General features: G+C 36.2%; 1 protein-coding gene across 1 annotated transcript in view; it reads right to left on the bottom strand.

The window, feature by feature from the left end:
• Window positions 1-14,116, bottom strand: part of Enah (ENAH, actin regulator) — a 78,749-nt gene that overhangs the window by 58,257 nt on the left and 6,376 nt on the right. Inside the window, exons 2-3 of the mRNA XM_023710197.1 lie at window positions 11,958-12,123; window positions 6,324-6,501 (exon numbers count right to left, since the gene is read on the bottom strand). Of these exons, the coding sequence (XP_023565965.1) occupies window positions 6,324-6,501; window positions 11,958-12,123 (344 nt within the window). The remainder of the gene's footprint in view (window positions 1-6,323; window positions 6,502-11,957; window positions 12,124-14,116) is intronic.

Genomic DNA, 14,116 nt, shown 5'->3' on the forward strand with positions numbered 1-14,116 from the left:
AATAATACCTAGATTCTTAAATTCAAACTAGTGAACTGTATTACATTTTTTACCTATTTCTCTCAAAGTACTAGTTTTTATTATAAAGCCAAAATAATCTCAGGTAACGAATCATATCCAAACTTGTGTTCCCAAAGATCCCAAATACATGTGAGAGAACAGACAACCAGAATTATTTTTCAGTGACAAAGAGAATAAAGTAAAACCAGTACAAACATTGGTTTCTTGTTTGAACTCATTTTGTCCTATCACTGTTTGAACTTCATTCTCACTTTGTATTCTTCCAGCCTTTTCAATCTCCAGCTAGCTTTCTTAAGTTCAGCCTGGCTAATACCATCCCATTTGCTCAAAAACTCACCCCAAATTTCAAATATCCTTCTTGGTCAGATCTATCTTTCTGTGTTTATCCCACTCGGATGCACAAACATCTTTTGCACTCGTGTGCTGGTTCTCAGGCTGGTGTCCTTCGCCCTTCACTTCTTATGTCTACATGTTATCCCTGTACCACCTTTCAAGCTCTGGCTCAAAGATACTGTCATTTTGCCACATCTCTGATTACTCACTGCTTCTTCCTTACATATGGCATTTTATGTTCTCAGATACATTTTTCTGTTTGCTTTATGCTACATTTTTATCTTATCTTCCCTTTAAGAATACAATATTCTAAGCGAGGCATGGTGGAGCATGCCTGCAATCTCATTACTGGGGAGGCTACAACAGGGTTGCTGCAAGTTCAAGGCCAGCCTGACTACACAGTGAATTCAAGACCAGCCTGAACTATAGTAAGACCCTGTCTCAAACAACAAGATACAAGGCTCCTAATTTCAAGACTTGTGTCTAATCCCCATTTGTATAAGTACACACTCAAATAATGGATGAATCCATTAATTTCCCATGAAAAAACCCTTAAGATAAATCTTTACCAGGGAATACAGATAAAATGGGTGGAGAAAATTAGAAATCTGTCTACCATTTTTTATTTTTATAATGTCACACAAAATTTTGGGCTTTTTAAACAACAGTATTCAAAGCGAATGTTTCCTAATTTGAAGTTAATGTCCTTGCTTTGCTGATAGCACGATAGATACCCTGACAAAAGTATCACCTCCATCCACACTTCACAGCCATGGAAACAGCTCTGCCACCGGAGGGCAGCAAAGCTGGAGGCCTCCGGTCCAGATCCAAAGCACTCTACATCAGACTACCCAGACTTTACTAAACGCACGCACTCACAGCAAAAACCAAATAAAGTTCTTCTTCTTTTCTTATCCTAAACTAACTTCCCTCAAAAGCCTCTGAACACTTCCCTGGAGATCTTCAATGGAAAGCTAAGGAAACACAGCAAAAAAGAAATCCACCTTTCTAAGGCCTGACCTCCATTATGCTTCCCCTCTAGATTTGACCAACCTCAGAAGAATTCTGTCCCCCAAGTCTGAGTGATGATGGACACATTCCCTTCCTGTCATTGAGGAACTGACTGCATAAATGAGAGACTGGAAGAACCAAGTGTAAGATGAGCAGTACGGTAGAACTACATAGAGCCCGCCATTCACTGATCCTGAGGAGCAGTGAGGTTGGATTTGTTTCAAAACTCTTTCTTAAGATTAGTTGGTTTAGGAGTGAAAGCAAAAGCAACATCCAAGATTACCTTTCCAGATCCAAATTTATATATATATATATTTTTTGTTTGCTTTTGTGGTACTGGTGCTGAACCCTGGGCTTCTGTAGAAAGCTACATCTCCATCCCTTTACAAACTAAATAAAGTATTCTAAATACAGTATGTTCAGAACCAAATTTGTTATTCATCAGAGACTTTCTCTAAAGCTGCTTCTCACCCTCCTTTGTACCTCTCTTTTACAGTACCATCTTTACCAAACCAGCACATCTGGTCTCCATCTTAAAACACCATTTTCTCCTTCCTCACACAATATCTCAAGAAACAATGGGGAAAAACTAGATTCTAAAGTTAGATCTGAGTACAAATGCTACCAACACTACTATCTGGCTGCTATCTTTGGGCCAGGACATGAACCTTCTGGGAGTCCTGATCCTGTTTCTAGAACAAGGTTAATGCCATCTGCAAACTGTTAACAAAGCTTGATAATGCACGCACCACAGCAAGGCCAGGCAATCTAGAAGACTGGAAATATGACTGTGACTACGAACAAAGTAAACTATTTGTAGAAACTTTTTTTTTTGTAGGGTCTACAGGGTGTTTAGGGTCTCACTACTAGATCAGACTCATAGTGATCCACCTGTTTACAGCCTCCCAAAAGCTGGGATTATAGGTGTGTCCCACCACAATTGCCATCTCAGCATGCCCTAGGGTGAGGCTTGCATGGCAGGCCCGGGGATCGCACCCCCATCCCCTGTGCTTGCTTGCAGGTGCTTTAATCCGATGAGCTATTTGGCCAGCCCCTATTTCTAGAAACTTTTTAAAGCCAGTTAATTCCAAACTAATCATAAAGAAATTAAATAATACTTACAATAAAAGGTCACATTACAGGATATGTTGGACCAAATTATCATTAATAAATGGTATTCCAATGTTCGTTATAAAAATCTGATAAAAATTTCAAACATTGGCTACATTCTTATTCTCAACAGACAAAATATATACATATAACAAAGCAGTCTTTTAGTCTATAGTATAATACTTTGAGGTTTTCCTTCTAGAAAGACATATTTAATCTTGGCTGAATAGAACACAAGCAGAATAATGTTCTTACTGGCTATGCATATCACTTTCTTTCTAAATAGCAATTTGGAGAATTCCTATTTTCAAATGGTTTAAACTTTTTACAAATTGTGTAAATTTACCTTTGTTAATTACCATAAGGATTTTTTTTTCATAAGGATTGACAATGCAGTTATAACAATTATCTACAAAAACCTAAAAATGTACTTGGTAAACAAAGAAATAAAAAAATATCTGCCTGGAAAATGTACTTATTTAAAATTAAAGTCAATTTCTTCTGGAGAAATAGATAAAATGTAGCAAGACCATTAATTTGGTTCTTTCTCAAACATGTTACAATATGTGGTTTGTTTTTTGAAATCTCAAATATAACCTACTGTAATTAGCACTTCCTATCCTTTTTTTTTTTTTTTTTTTTTTTTTGGTAGCAGAACCAGAGATTGAACTCAGGCCCTTGCACTTGCCAGGGAAGTGCTTACTGAGCCATTTCCCCTGCCCCAGCATCTCCTATCCTTTCCAAGATATTAGACAACTGCAAACCACACTAAAAACAAAATAAAGGAAAACATTCCTACTGCTCACTTTTTTTAATAAAAAAAAAATAGAAATACCACACATATGCAAAGCATCTTGTAAAGGACAAAATGATTAACCTTAGAGAAAGTTGTTTTTCCTTCATTAAAAAAAAAAAAAAATTAGAGGACTGGAGGTGGGTGTAGGATCTTTGGTTCTGGCCAAAAAAAAAAAAAAGGGCTTAGTAATTTTCACATCCAGTTCTGGAGACTCATGTAGGTGCCTCGGTCACTGTGGCCCAATTCCATGTTAATCAGAGATAAGTTCTGGTTTTAAATCCACTTATATACTGAGTTTCAGCAAAGACTATTCAAACAAAGGTGACCATAATTTTAAAAATTCTGAAAATCTCTAAAAGGGATTAACCAATAATGATCGTTAATATTGACATTAACATTTCATAAACTAAAAATATAAACAATTTTGAATATAGAAAAATGGTTTTAAACAGTAACAGAACATTAAGTAAGTTAAGACTGGGCTTTAGTTGCTTTTCTTTTGTGAGTAAGTGTGTTCTTTCAGTGCTTATCAGTTTTATCAGGCTATTGTTTGTTTACAGAAGGAACATACAGTTAAGCCTCCTCAACTTGCCTTTGGCAAAAACATAGTACCTAGCTCAACAGGGTATTGGCTGTGAACTCAAAGCACACAGCTTTGGTAAGTAAATACATGACTACTTGGCATGCTTATTTAGATGAATGGGAGAAGGCCCACTTAATACTAAGATGGGCCATATAGCTTAGTTTGAGAATCTGTACTAGAAATAGTCCTTCCCAAAGACATTTCCAATTTTTAACAACTACTGCTCTCCTATTTTTTCATATCTAGGGCAATTAATGCCAACAATCAGAAACTGGAGTTTAACAAACTAATATATGAAAACAGTAACTTCTTAAATACATGAGAATTTTAAAAAATAAATTATTTTAATGTCTTGTTTTGTTTGAAGAAACTACAGATCCAAAGCTTATTTGCCAATGTCTTGGTCCACAGGACAGAAACAACTAGCACTGACTAATCTCTCCTACCATTTCCTATCTTTTAGTCCATGATATTAATGTTGGAATTGTGACAGAAAAAAAATCAGAGCCACCTAAGAAAAACCTATAGATTTTTTTTACATGAAAAAGTTCAGCTAGTGAAGGTATGGAACATTTTTCAACTCATCAAACTTTCTATAATGTATTTAGTACAGGGTCTACAGGATCTCATTATACAGACTGGACTTGTAGTGATCCTTCCTGTTTTTCAGCTTCCCAAGCGCTGGGACTACAGGTGCATGTGACCACGCCCAGTCTCAATCACCTTCTCATTGCACCCCAGGGGTTAGGCTGGCACAGTGGGCCAGGGATTGAACCTCCTAGCCCCAAGCAGGCACTTTAATCTGCTAAGCTATCTGGTCGGCCCTTGTGGAACATCATTTTTAATGCTTATTACTTTATAAGAGAATAGAACTAAGTCTCTCCATATTAAGACTAGCTGGCAAAGGGATCAAGCTAAGGGGAAGAGAACATTAGTAGCACTATGGTTTGAAAGCAGCATATTATATGAATACTCAGATGAGAACAATCCTTTCATTTGGTTAAAAAATAAGTTTGGATACATTAATGCTGACTTGGCATCACTGGACACTCTTCAGAAGGCTCAGAAGTAAAAACAGCAGCAGTACGTCCCAAACACAGGGGAGATAAGCGCTGCTGTACACAAACTCCTAACTGTGACACTGACCTAATTACTAACATACAACAGTCACGATAAAGCTTGTTTCTTCTCTGCATTAATAAAACAACCGTGCATCCAGGACAGAATGCTGGTAAGGGACTGACACCCACAATAGAGGCACAGAGCCCTATCAAGAAGGGACCCACACACGAGACAGTGCAGACTCTCCTATCGGATGGTGCTCTCTGCACTTAGAGACAAACCAGAATAATTTCCAATAAGTCATTTATTTCCTCAAAATGGATAAAATGGGAAAATAAGGTCAAAGCTACTATAGATGTTGATTTCTTCAAAAGAAGACTTAATATAAACATGCACAGGTAAAACAATCTAAGTTTCTGCAAGATTTCAGAATGTCTTCTTGCTCTAAAACTCACATTTGAAACAGACTGACACATTAGCTAGCTGCTTCAACCTGTTTGTTCGCAGAGTTGGGGACTGTGCATGCCAGGCCAGGGCTCTGCCACTGAGCTGTTTCCCACCCCTCAATCTTTTTAGGAAAGATTCACACAAGGCCACATACTTATAATAGGTTTTGAAATTGTATACATTCAAGAAAGTAAACTTTTCTCCAATAGTAACTTTTTCCTATTAAAATACATAAATTTTGCTCAGATACATTTATATCATTACAATCATTGCTAAATATACAACACAGACAAAAATAACCATATTTAATTTAATATATAATAATTTTTAATTATAAAACTATCTCTTCAAAGAAATAAGCACACTTTGGTATATTTCTTTTCCTATTTCTTAAACTAAGACAAACTGACCTAATCCTTGACACACAGTTTTTAAATCTTGAGGTTAAGTCAATTTTTTGCACACATCTTTCTAAGCTACACATAGTACCAGAAGAAACACCATTTGTGGTTCACATTCCCCTAGGGCACTCTGTAAGTTTTCAAATAGCTTTTAGAACTAAGCTTTTACCTATGAGTACCTTGTCCTACCTGACGTTCAAGAAGTCAGTAGTAGCTTAGAAAATGTTTCCTCATAAAAAGCAAAACACTGTTAAAAATATGTTGTTAGTCTGGTACAATGCATCACCTCTGGGCCTTTTCCAGCAGCAAAGTCAAGTTTCCAGAGCAGGAAGAACTACACTAAGCAACTTCAAATGCGAGGGCTGGCAGATAATCAGACTAAACTCACAGGATGATCCTCCCAGACTACACAAGCACCAACAAACTGAAGTTCTCACTTTTGCAGGAAACAAAGGAAATTCAAACATTATTTCAAATAAATATATGATGTAAATGCTGACAAGACTGGCTTTAGTATACACACAGCACTTCAGCTCAGCCCAGGAGGCAAGATGCTTACCTGCTTCCTGTGAATTCAGCACTTCTAAGGCATGCATCATGGCACTTGCGAAGACATTGGCATCTTCCTTGCTGCCAAAGTTGAGGCCGTACACCTGTCTAGCATCTCGCCACTGATGGAACGTCTGTGTAGCTTGATTATACTTCAACCCTTTAGGAATGGCACAATTTATCACGACCTAAAAGACAGTAATTCTTTATACAGTCAAGCCAATACCTTGCAAAATCAAGGAACAACTGAGATAAGCGTTTCAAAAGCTGTCCACCTGATCCAATGCCTTCTTCTATTAGCCACAGCTTATCCTTGATTTTATTTCATACATCAAATGACTTGTTTTGTCCCATTGATCAATATGTCTAACTTTTGCCATTGTACCAGACAGCCATGGTGTATTTAATGGCTACAGCTTTATATTGTCACAAAAGCCTCTAGATATTTTGTTCTGTAATACTGCTTTTGATATTCTCAGTCAAACTACCATTTATATTCTGGTTATCAATTTCCATCAAATTATTTTTAGAATTTTGATTAAGGTGACATTAAACCTACCCCACCAATTAATTTGGGAAGAAGTGGTATCATAAAATTACCTGTTAATAAGTGAATATCATATACCACCTTTTATTTAGACTGACTTTTAATACTTGATACCTTTCTTTTTGTTTTGGCGGAACCGGGGATTGAACTCAGGCCCTTGCACTTGCCAGGGAAGTGCTTATTCCACTGAGCCATTTCCCCAGCCCCCTTGATACCTTTCTATATGGCAGTCTTAAATATTTTCATTGGATTTGTTGGTTATTTGATAAATTTTTGTTACTCCTGTAAGTAGTAATATTTATAATTTTTCACTTTGTCTTATGAAAACTGATTTTCATATAATGACAATGTCCTCAGGAGCCTTTTGAACTTGTCTTTTAATTCTAATCTAGTATTAATCTAATCTGTTGGGTAATTCTCACCATTCTAATCTACTAATCCTAATAGTATATGCTCAGCTCCCTGCATATATATCTATAACATCAGCATGTATTGGCTTTATTTCTTCCTTTTGCATCTTGGTACATGGTACTGTTTCTTTTTTTTACCTTCACTATACTGACTAGGAATTACAATCCAATGCTGAAACTCTCCTACCTGATACTAGGAAGGGAAGTTTTCTGATTTTACCTTTATTTTATTTTATTTTATTTTATTTTAATTTTATTGGGGGGAGTTCTAACATGATCCTAGTCACAATTTTACCTGAGCTGTTTTGCACACTCTCTACCAATGTGTGGAAGCATGCTGTCACTTGAAGATCTTTATATTTTATTAAATTAACCTGCAATTTTCTTTCTGTTGTAGTCATGAAAGTTTCAGTATCAAAGTTATGTTGGGCTCAAAGTGAAATGAAAACTGATCCTTTTCTTGGTCATTTCTGGAAAAGTTTTGTAATGTTGGTATCATTTCACTAAAGTTTAAACACATTACATGGTAAAGACACATACAAACAAAACAATATAGTCACCTGAATCCAAAGTTACCTTCTTTTGAAAATTTTTAACTATGGTCTATACTTTTTTTTTTTTTTTTTTGCAGAACTGGGGATTGAACTCAGGCCCCTGCACTTGCCAGGGAAGTGCTTATTCCACTGAGCCATCTCCCTGGCCCCTGGTCTTTATTTCTTTAAAAATAGTAAGACTGCCCAGATTTCCTGTTGGTTCTGGAGATCCGAGCTCAGGACCTTGTGCTTGCCAGGCAGGCACTTAAGCCTCTGAGCTGTTTCCCTGGCTTAACTTTCCTTTTTTTTTTTTTTTTTTTTTGCTAAGCTTTATTTACCCAGGGTTGTACACACTTTACCCAAGTTTTCAAAACTACTGCCCTAAACCAGCTCAGGACACCCCAGCTCACTCTGCTGCTTGCAGCACCTGTGCTGCTGTCCTCTTCTCAAGGCATTACTTGGTTCTCTCTCTCAATCAGACCCCTCAGGCCATTAAACAGATCTTCTCCTTGGACTATCTGCTTCCCACTCAATTTATTTCAGCTCTTAGCTGTGCTATTATCCTCATTCTATTTCGCTTGGCTTTAATAGCCTATTTTTTAATTTTATGAATCAATTCTTTCACTTACCTAACCTTTGAGAAGAGACAACAGTGTACACAATCATTTATTTATTTATCTATCCATCCACCCTGTTTTCAGCCTCCCCTGTGCTGGCGTGAGCCACCACGCCTGGATTCTGTGGCCCGTTAAGTGTGCCCAGGGGTGGGACCACCATGGCATGCAGTGCAGGATAACCCTTTAAACTAAAGGGAAAATGCTCATTTTCACTTAATGATAAAATAACTATTTTAAGTCCCAATTTAGGGACATTTATGTTTTCAACTTTTGACAGATCCAAATGTACCTTGCCTTATGAATATTGGTAGATTTGAACAAATTGTAGAAGTAGTTTACACTGTTATACTTGTGCTGCTCTGTGCTTACAGTATGATAGTGTACAGCACTATAGTACAGTTGGAAAATTACTGGTTTTGTTGCTTTTGGGGGGGGGGGCGAATGCCTGCAGGGCAGGTTTGGCTGGCTTGAGTTGTGGGGATTGAACCACAGCAACCTGAATCTGACTGCTTTGTTGAAGCAGCCACTTAAAGAGCTGAGCTAAGGGGCAGGCCCCCTGTTTTTGATGCTTTATATTGCATATCTGTGTCAAAAGTGTGTAAGACTCAACTCTGTCAGACTTATGAATAAATTCAACTTGCCAAGTACACTTATGGGAGACCCATGAAGCACAGTGTTGGGCTTGGACCTACCTGATCACCACCCCAGCCCAAGCTGCAGATCAGTGGGTCCAAGTCAGCTGGCACAACACATCATGCAGCACAGGAGGCATGGTTTCTTCTTTGTGAACAGACTCAGTAACAATCATGTCTATGAAGCCAGCCAGGCTCATTTTCCTTCTCTGCTCAACAAACGTTATTCTTTTATGTCATGTTGTGCTATAATTTACATTTATCACAAGTGTATTAATAGTTTCTCTTTGCTTATCCACATTCTTGACTGCATCTTCCCTTCAAAGTCACAAACTTTATGTACTTAAGCATAGGTTAGAGCATCATAAACAGTAAGTGTACCAGGTGTGGAGGTGCACAGCTGTAATCCCAGCACTCAGGAGGCTAAGGCAGGAAGATTGCTGAGTGTGAAGCTAGCATGGGCTACAAAATGAGTTTTAGAATAGCATGAATTACATAATTAGACCTTGTCTCAAACAAACAACACATAAAATAAAAATAAAATGTTATTCAGGAAAATGGAGTAATTTGTACATACTCAATTATACAAAGAATGGTAAATGATTTAAATAAAAATTTAGATGTCTAACAAAATGTAACAACATATTTCCACTTGGAAAAGATTGATTACCAATAAGAGATACAAGAAATATATTCTGGAATGAGAAAAACCCAATTACTACTAGATTCATTCATAGATACATTATCATTTAAGTAGTATCATTAGAAAATTATACTTTCCAGTTCTTTATTGCTAGCTGTTAAAAATATTACTGATTTTAAAATACTAATCTTGTATCTAACAGCCCTCCTGAATAATCTTTTAGTAATAGTCTATCTGCAGATACTTTTGGGATTTTTTTTAATGTAAACACTTTTATCATGAGTGAATGAAGCCAGCTGCTGCCTCCTTTTTAGCCTTAAAGCTTCTGTTTCTTTGTACTGCAGGTTAGCTATAATGTTCTCTACAACAACAAATGGAAGGGGTTAAAACTGAAACCCTAAACTGATTCACAGGTTTAACAGAAATGTTCTCAATACTATACACTCTAGTATAGTATAAGTAAGCTTATTTCACCTTTATCACTGGAAGAAAACCGGCTTCTATATTCAACATGCTGGTAATTATTATATACTGATTTGAATGTTATAACTGTTTTCCCTGAACCTCACTTCTTACAGATTTTGTCCTAGTAAGTTACATCACACAGCTGCATTTGGTCTGCGAATTTTATTGAGGAATGCTTCTATGTATGTGAGACTGGTTTATCATTTTTCTGTCTCAAAACTGCTCTTTTTTAGATATCAGAACTATACTGGCCTTATAAAGCACCATACTACTCAGTGATGATTTGACAGGCAGTATCCTGGAATTTTAAAACTTTATCTGTAAAATGCTTGGGACTCCCCTACATTTTTTTTTTTTTTTTTTTTTTTTTTTACTTTTAAGAGCAGATCAGTAATTATTTATTTATTTTACAAATAAATAGGTTTATTGTATTTTTCTACACTTTTGTAAAGAAATGGGTTTATGTCTTTCCATTTTTATTAGTTTTTAAAAAACTATATTTTCCTATAAAATGGGCCATTTATGGGCATAAAGTCTCAGTTCCAATTTCTCATTTCTTTCCTGTAACTAGAGTGTTTTTTTCATTCTTAATATGATCTACTTTTAGCTTCTTTTTTTTGATTTTGCTAGTCTGTCTTGTTTCTCTTTCCAATAATGTAGTTTTTTGCTAATTAGTCCTATTTATTTTTATGTAGTTAATTCCTTTTTGGTATGGTTTTCTTTCTTTGGATTAAGCTGCCCACCAACACAACAAGGTATGTGTTGTCAAGACCTGGCCATCAAAGAACAGTTTAGATATGTAGTATCTTATCATTCCAGTATAAGTATTTTCTTATTTTCATATTATTTATTTATAAGACCACTTTTGAATTTCCAAAGATTTTATGCCAAAAAATAAAACCCTAAGTCACAGGATAGTTTAATTTTCTTATGATTTGATGTTGCAGTGGAGTCCTAGAGATCTACTTTTCTTAATAGTTTAGCTAGGCATTAAAGAAAATTTTTTGTATTTTTCTTGCATGAGGAGCAGAGTAATTTCAGTATCTGGAAAATACTGGAAAATACACTTTGCAAGTATTTTTAAGTCTACAACTCATGAAAGTTCTTGTTGCTGTCAGTATATAGTTAATACTAGCAAAATCCCATTTGTTCTTTCCTTTGTCTACTGATCCTGATCTTTTAGGGAATAAGAAATCTACTAGCAGACAAATACACAATTTTCTAAGTAGTATTTAATATTTGTCCAAATTTTATTTTTACCTTTTTATTTTTATTACTAGTTTATGTTTGTGAGACCATTACACTCCACTCATCTTGGAGAATAGATTATCGCACATTAACCATTTACTCTTTTTTCAGTTACTTTTTACTTTGTACATGTTTGCAGTACATAATGATTATATCTTTATGTGGCGCTGGTACATGTACATAACAGATCTCAATTCTTTTCCCATCCCCTTTCCACTGGAAAAAGATCTATCTCCCTACTTTCTATTATCTCTATTCTTTATTTTTTACATTATAGCTGCTTAAAAAAAATCAGAAAATATAATGGAGATGCCTACAGAAAACCACATTTATATTTTTGTACAATTAGTTCTAAATCTTTAAATTCAGGCTTCATAAAAAGTAGAAAGGAAAAAAAAAAGTAGAAAGGGTGGAGGGGTAAAGCTACATTTAGTTTTTCCCAGAGATTATTTTTATCAGCATTTTGAAGCACTGTTTTATTTCACTGATTATACTAAGTCCTTTGGTGATATGGGATCACATTCCAACAGCAATCTGAACAGCCCTTACCTGGTGGTCCTGGATCTTCCTGCCCACCACTCTGAATGTGTTGTTGCCTGTGTGGTGATAGATATGGACTCTGCTAAACCCTGTGGAGCCCCCAGCTGGCACCCACTTCTTGTTGGCATCATCATAAACCATCACAGCAGCTCTCGCCTGACAGATACTCTGTTCACTGAAGAAAAAAAAAAAAAAAAGCAATGTTCAGACTTAAGATGTTTAAAACAAGCAGAATGCCCCGCACAGGCATACAAGTCAAACTGACAGTCAAGCAAACAACTGTGCTGTACTGAGTGCTGCCAGAGGCTTACCTTGCAGGAGAGCCTGCTGGGGATAGCAGAGACACAAAGAGTGGTAAAGGGCAAATGGGACACAGAAGCACCCAAACAGGTCACACAAGAGCCATTCTTTTTTAAATGTGACCATCTAGTTCCTTCATTAACTGAGACAATTACAAATACAAATCAAGCATCACTTATTTAACAGTGCACATGCTTGTTATATATTGGTGACCTGTCTGTGATTACCATGTCTTTTATCTTTGGGCTTAATTCATAGCCTAACAAATTCAATTAAGTACATTTGGCCTGAGACATGGAGCTATTATTACTCACAATCAATGGATGGGAGTAAATCTCAGTTCCCCAAGCAAGTTCAAAACCTACATCACAACTCTCCTGCAAGTGCAAAACTAAAATGAGATGATTTCTAAGGATCTTGCTAAATTGAAAATTCTAACCTCCAAAGACAAATATTAAAGAGGAAAAGATAAAATCTGTTATAGCTTTTAAAAAGTCTTTGCTGCTTTACTTTGTTATTTTTTCCTAAGCCAGACTAAGATACACAAATAAATAAAATGTAAAGATGAAGTCAATTTCATATTTAGCACTTTTCAAATAGACTATAATAATCTGGAACAGAAAAAGTGGTTCAAATTTTACCTTAATCCATCCTTTATTTGTTTATTTTTCTGGTACTAGAGACTGAAGTTAGGGTGCTACATAGCGATCATAGGCTTTTTTTCACCTTTTTTCCAAGTAATTATCAAAACTTCCTGCTTGGAATATCTTTGTTCTACCTTCTCCAGGCCTAGGCATTTTCACTGCTTTTGCCTCTCATGGGCCCTCCACTTCCTGCACCCCCCTGAATTTTTTTTTTCCCCCTGAATTTTTAAGGACCCAATAAATACAGGCAGTCCCAGAAGTCTTGGTTTTAGCTCCAAGAGTTTTGACCTTCCTGGACCTCCAAATCACATTATATTGTCTTGTTTATTTAAGCCCACACATTCATTTCAGGAGATCAGAAGCTTGATTAGCTCCCAATAAGAATGATTTACGGATGGTAAATTAATTATACAATATGTAGAAAGCATGGCAGATATAATTTGTTCAGATAAGAAAAATCAGATTTTTCTCCAGATTTTAGCCAGAAAAAACTGAAGAAACAGGAAAAGCTATTGAAAGAAACTTGGAGAGTAAAGCTGTTGATACCAGCTTTTTGCTTGACTAAGACTAAAGTACTGGAATTACCAACCAGGCTCAACTTGTCCTTTTTATTAGTAGTTCTGATAATAAACTTCTGAGGAAACAGCTTCCTTAGTGTCATTACAAGACACAACTAAATCTCAATTTTCATTAAGTAGTAAAAATTATATTAAAGCAATTTTCTTTATCCTTTGTTTATTGATAAAGCCCTAGTAATAGCTGGATAAGGATTTAGGCTGGGCATGGTGGCATGCACCTGAAATCCTAGTACTCTTAAGAAACTGAGACAGAAGGGGCCGGGGAGATGGCTCAGTGGAATAAACGCTTCCCTGGCAAGCGCAAGGGTCTGAGTTCAATCCCCGGTTCCAGGAAAAAAATAAATAAAATTAAAAAAAAAAAAAAAAAGAAACTGAGACAGGAGGCTTGCAAGTTTGAGGCCAGCTTCTGTAGCATACCAACACCCTCAGACACACACACACACACACACACAAACACACACACACACAACTACTAGCATTGAGATGTTGTAGTGTTGGCCCTGATATCAACAAACTGACCAGTGAAATAGGCTAGAGAGTCTCCAGTTAGACACATATATTTATGGAAACCTGATGTATTAGAGAATCATTGGGAAATGAAGAACTATTCATTACATAACAATGGACTGTTATAATCATGTTAAAA

Source organism: Octodon degus, unplaced genomic scaffold, assembly GCF_000260255.1.
Source record: "Octodon degus isolate 3935 unplaced genomic scaffold, OctDeg1.0 scaffold00017, whole genome shotgun sequence".
NCBI lineage: Eukaryota > Metazoa > Chordata > Mammalia > Rodentia > Octodontidae > Octodon > Octodon degus.